The sequence below is a fragment of the Crocuta crocuta genome, unplaced genomic scaffold (genome assembly GCF_008692635.1).
Source record: "Crocuta crocuta isolate KB4526 unplaced genomic scaffold, BGI_CrCroc_1.0 scaffold234, whole genome shotgun sequence".
Lineage (NCBI taxonomy): Eukaryota > Metazoa > Chordata > Mammalia > Carnivora > Hyaenidae > Crocuta > Crocuta crocuta.
This window is the reverse complement of record NW_027529647.1, coordinates 1,791,578-1,797,414: the sequence shown is the minus strand read 5'-3', so window position 1 is coordinate 1,797,414 and position 5,837 is coordinate 1,791,578. Positions and strand designations below refer to the sequence as shown.

At 45.1% G+C, this 5,837-nt stretch overlaps 1 protein-coding gene across 1 annotated transcript; it reads left to right on the top strand.

Moving 5' to 3' along the window:
• The first annotated feature begins 413 nt into the window (after positions 1–413).
• Positions 414–1,352, top strand: OR2C1 (olfactory receptor family 2 subfamily C member 1). Its single transcript, XM_077762588.1, has one exon. It carries the CDS (start codon positions 414–416, stop codon positions 1,350–1,352), a length of 939 nt encoding a protein of 312 aa, XP_077618714.1.
• Positions 1,353–5,837: the final 4,485 nt, after the last annotated feature.

Sequence of the window (5,837 nt, the reverse complement as noted above, 5' to 3'; positions counted from 1 at the left end):
CAGTGGGTCTCCTTCCCCTTCCCCTGAGCATATCAAAACCTTGGCTAGGGAAGTGTGTATTTTAAGAATTTCTCCATGTAAGTCTAAGGTCAGTTCCCTCTATCCTTGTAACCGTTGTGCTGAACTGAAGATCCCTAATCCTTTGGTTCTTCCAAAGGCACTTCTTTCATTACAGCAATAGCTCATGTTTGCCATTTGGGTGAAATAACATTTCCATTCACTGAAGATAGTGGTTGGGGAGTGCATGAACGTCTGCAGTCATAAAAATTAAATTGGCACTTAAATATGATGCCCAGCAAACTATCAGACCCTCAATGATGCAGAGTAGCCTTATCCAATAGCTTCTTTCTCACTTGCTTTTCTCTCAGTGGTTTTCCCTGGACAGATTCCTTAAGTGACTGAAGGCAAGCAGAATGGCAGAGGCCAACAACAGCTTTTCAGATGGCTTCGTCCTGATGGGTATATCTGACCATCCCCAGCTGGAGATAGTCTTTTTCATAGTCATTCTCTTCTCTTACTTGCTGACCCTGGTTGGGAACGCAACCATTATCCTGCTTTCCTGTCTGGATGCCCGGCTCCACACCCCCATGTACTTCTTCCTCAGCAACCTCTCTTCCCTGGACCTTGCTTTTACTACTAGCTCAGTCCCCCAAATGCTGATCAACTTATGGGGACCAGAGAAGACTATAAGCTATGCTGGTTGTGTGATCCAGCTCTATGTTTTCCTCTGGCTAGGGGCCACTGAGTGCATCCTTCTCGTCGTGATGGCATTTGACCGCTATGTGGCAGTTTGCCGGCCCCTGCACTACACCACCATCATGAGCTCTCGGCTCTGCTGGCTGCTGGCTGCCATTGCATGGTTGGGCGGCTTGAGCAACTCTGTAATCCAGTCAACGTTCACTCTGCAGCTCCCATTATGTGGGCACCGGAGGGTGGACAACTTTCTGTGTGAGGTGCCTGCCATGATCAAACTGGCCTGTGGAGACACAAGTCTCAATGAGGCTGTGCTCAATGGTGTCTGCACCTTCTTCACGGCTGTCCCGCTAAGCATCATCCTGATCTCCTACTGCTACATAGCTCAGGCAGTGCTGAAGATCCGCTCAGCTGAGGGACAGAGAAAGGCCTTTAATACGTGCCTTTCCCATCTGGTGGTGGTGCTCCTCTTCTATGGGTCCGCTATCTATGGGTATCTCCTTCCAGCTAAGACCAGCAACCAAGACCAAGGCAAATTCATTTCCCTCTTCTACTCTGTGGTCACGCCAATGGTGAACCCTCTCATCTACACTCTTAGAAATAAGGAGGTAAAGGGGGCGCTAAGGAGGCTGCTGGGAAAGGGAAGAGAACTTGGCTGAGAGAAAGGAAAATTCCATCATCATTTATCTCCTCTTCTTCTGTACATAACTTTTTTTTCATTCTCACTCTGGCCAGATAAACATGAGGAATACTAACTCTAGTAAAACTAAGATATGTTCCCAATAGCCATAAGCTGTTAAGACATGGTTAGTGTTATTTCTAATATTCTACACTTAGTTACTAAAAATCCTGTGGACTACAGGTAACAGAGTAGATGTGTCTCATCAATAGCTCAGAGGTTGTTGATTTAGTACAGACCTAGCTCACTGTCTCTATTGTCCACGTGTTATTTATTACATTTAATAAATATTACATATTTTTGTATTTCTAGAGGCTTCTGTGCTTTTCCTTATTTAAAAATTTTTTAATGTTCATCTATTTTTGAGAGAGAGAGAGAGACAGATGCGAACAGGGGAGGGGCAGAGAGAGGGAGACAGAGAATCTGAAGCAGGCTCCAGATGTGGGGCTCGAACTCACAAACCTTGAGATCATGACCTGAGCTTAAGTCAGACACTTAACTAACTGACCCTGAGTCACCCAGGCACCCCATTGTGCTTTACTTTAATGTATTTTTTGTTTTTTTTTTAATTTTATTTTTTTAACGTTTATTTATTTATTTATTTATTTTACAAATAGTTTATTGTCAAATTAGTTTCCACATAACACTCAGTGCTCATCCCCAAAGTGCCCTCCTCCATGCCCATCCCCCCCTCCCCCCTACTTTAATGTTTTTTAAAAATTATTATTTCTGAGAGAGAGAGAGAGGATGAGCAGGGGAGGGTCAGAGAGAGGAGACACAGAATCTGAAGCAGGCTCCAAGCTCTGAGCTAGCTGTCAGCACAGAGCCCAAAGCAGGGCTTGACCCATGAACTCTGAGATCACGACCTAGGCGAAGTCTTACTGAGCTACCCAGGCGCCCCTGAACTGTCATATTCTTAAGGCAAATCATTTAAATTACTAAATAACTTGGGAGAAAATAAGAGGAAAACAGGGATTCTTTAAACACTTTGGAGTAATTCAGGTCTCCTGATAAAAAAAACCAGAATATTTTAAATCTAGCTTTGTGTTAGGGGCTAGTAAGACACAGAAGATTGGAGGAGAAAAAACTAACTGCCATACTGGGTTTCTTCCCACAATCACTCGGCACTCTTTGTCTCTCTTAACAATGTAGCTGTCTAGTTACTCTGCCCTTGGAATAGGGAGGCAGCAGATAACTTAGAAAATTCATGATAATAAGAGCTAAGAGGCATTTTGGTGACTCTGCAAACAATGAGATATGGTAGCTCATGGACATGATGTCTCCAGCACTCCCTTTCCTCGTATGTAAAATGAATAGAAGAGCCAGCAGGAACACTGTAGGGATCAAATAGATAATGTGTGTGGGAAAGTGTTTGGTGAAAACTGCTCAGTGTTATGTTTAATCAAAGTGGAACTGTTTCCTAGAGAGGTTTATCAGTCTATTTCACACTCCACCTCTTTTCATTTATATCCTGATCCAGGAAACTCCTTCACTGAGCTACCAGTGTCTTCATAAATGATGGGTGGATGGAGAAGCCAGAATAAAGGCAGAGAGACCATAGAGAAGACTCCACCATTACTTCCTTCAAACTCCATATCCCAATCTATCAGCTCCCTCTTCAAAATATATCCAGAATATCCCAGTTGAGGGTAACACATACACACAAAATAATTAGGAAAGCAGGGCACTTGGGTGGCTCAGTAGGTTAAGCCTCCCATTCAGTTCAGGTCATGATCTCACTGCTCTGAGCTCTGAGTTCTAGCCCTGCATCTGGCTCTCTGGTCTCGGCACAGAGCCTGCTTCAGATATTGTCTCCCCCTCTCTCTGTCCTCCACCTCACTCACATTCTCTCTCTCTTAAAAATAAATAAAAATTTTTAGGGGCGCCTGGGTGGCTCAGTCAGTTAAGCGTCCGACTTTGGCTCAGGTCATGATCTCACGGTTCGTGGGTTTGAGCCCCGCATCGGGCTCTATGCTGACAGATCAGAGCCTGGAGCCTGTTTCAGATTCTATACCTCCCTTTCTGTCTGACCCTCCCCTGCTCACGCTGTCTCTCTCTCTCAGAAATAAACAAAACATTAAAAAACAACTAAAAATAAATAAACATTAAATATATATATATTAATATTTCTGAGAGAGAAAGAGAGCGTGAACAGGGGAGGGTCAGACAGAAAGGGAGGTATNAAAATTAGACTTGTAAATTAAATTTACTTGAGTATACAACTATATGGTAACTAAAAGATATTTAGTAACAGTTTTGTTTTGCTGTACAATATTAACTCTCACAGCTGGTTGCTATTAAAAATAATTTTATGGGTATTTTTGGGGATTTTTCTTGCCTGGAAGAAAAAGTGTACTCAGTGTTAGTTTCATCTCAGTAATGCAAAATCATAGTTGAGCTGATGTTATCTTTACTCTTCCGTTCCATTTGCTGATTACAACAGGTACAAATGGCTGTCTCAGATAATCCTCTCCATTGAGGATTTTAGTTTTCAGTTACTCAAAACCAGTATTTCGGGACACCTGGGTGGCTCAGCCGGTTAAGCATCCAACTTCAGCTCAGGTCATGATCTTGCAGTTTGTGGGTTTGAGCCCTTTATCGGGCTCTGTGCTGACAGATCAGAGCCTGGAGTCTGCTTCAGATTCTGTGCCTCCCCTTCTCTCTCTCTTCCTTGCTCACGCTCCCTGTTTCTTGATACTAAATAAATGTTAAAAATTAAAAAAAAGAAAGTATTGCAATGTCCACCGAAATGGAAATGATGGAAGACTGAATATATTATGGTATATGACTAAACACAGCAGCCCCAAAATGAAAGATGATGTCGATATACTGAAATAGAAAACCGTCAAGGTAAAGTAAATGGGCAAAATTGCATATGAAGGGACAGGAAGATATACACACAGTAACAGTTATTTTCTCTGTAGAGAGAGAGTGTGTTGCTAGGGAAAAAAGGAGTGGAGAGATTTCCTTTTAACATGACAAGGATTTGCGGTACTGATGGAATATTAAAAAATGAAACAGGGAAGAAAACACTGGCTTGGAAGCGAGTTCTAGTCTTACCTCTGTCATTAGGCAGTCACTTGAAAACTGTCTTGGTTTCCCCTTCTAGAGAACGAAAATAGTAATACTACTGACTTCATGGTGTTGCAGGAGGGTGGGAGACACGCTGGTCCTTGTCTCTCGTGGAGTCAAAGAATGACTCTCACGGACAAGAGTGAGGAGAGCGATAGTTTGTTGAGGGTCAGTATAATGCTCCTGAGGGTGAGTGGGGTCCTGACTGGGTAGTCGCTGAGGATTTTTGTCCCTGGCTTTTTAGTGAGACCTTATCAGAAAGTTTGTGGGGCTGCACGCATGGCATCTCCAGGCAGGTCCAGAGCATATTTATCTCATCCTCTTTTTCCCCAAATTCCGCTGCCGTCACCGCTTCTTCAGGCTCCCACTTGAGGTTCCATCCTGCCTCCCTGAAGGTCTTTTATGTCTCCCTGCCTATTAACCGTTTCCCGACTCAGTAGGATGGTTCTTAGGATTACTTAGTATGAATATGTTTATAACTGTGCCTAAGCATACGGGTAGTGTGACGGTTTTGGATTGCCGTAGCTATAAAATCTGTAAAACCCGTTGATCAACACTAGGGTTGGAAATGAAACCCATCCAAGTCAACAAGCAGAAAGCACCTGGCCCAGAACAGCAGGAACCAATGGAAGAGTGTTAAGAAACGCCCAAACCTGGCCACCCCCCTCCCTTCTCTCCAACAGCGTGATTGGCCCCAGGACATGACGTCAGAGGCTCCTGTCCATTCACTGGTGAGGACTGCTGTCGATTAGCGGACGGCGGAAACCAGAAAAACGGAAATGTCCTTTAGGCCGCGCTTGCGTGTTCCGTGTTCCATCCGGCTCTTTTTGGGCTGAGCCACTGCGCATGCGTCTGGTCTTCAGAAAGTCCCGGCCTCCCTCGCGGAAGCTTCTGTCCCAGCGCGCAGGGAAAAGGCGGCGTGGCTGGTGAGTGGCTCGTGTGAAGATGACTTTTCCTGTTCCCGTGGCTCCCAGTGCCGCTGCTCTTGCCTCTCCTCTATAGCTGTCATCTCCCGACCTGGGTGTTGGGATGCAAAGACGCCGACTAGCCGTGTTCCGGGACCCCGCCCCTCTGGGGAGGCGTGGGGGCGAGGTAATCAGTGTGCGAGTCCGTCTCCCCACCAGGCACCCGTCCCATGCATTTCCCAGAGGAGCGGCCTTTGAAAGGCCGTCAGCCTGTTGTCCTTGTGACTTTCGCTGATAAAACACTCTTTCCCTGAGTCCCTACTGCCTCAGAACACCACTCAGACACGTCTCCCAAACTCGTGGAGAAGAAAAATCCACCAAAAACATTCTGGTATTAGGTGGAATTAGATACGGTGCTTCGAGAAAGTCGGAGACCCAGCTGAGGAGTTGAAAGTGAAAGCATTAGGAGGCTTCAGGAAAGTGGTGGT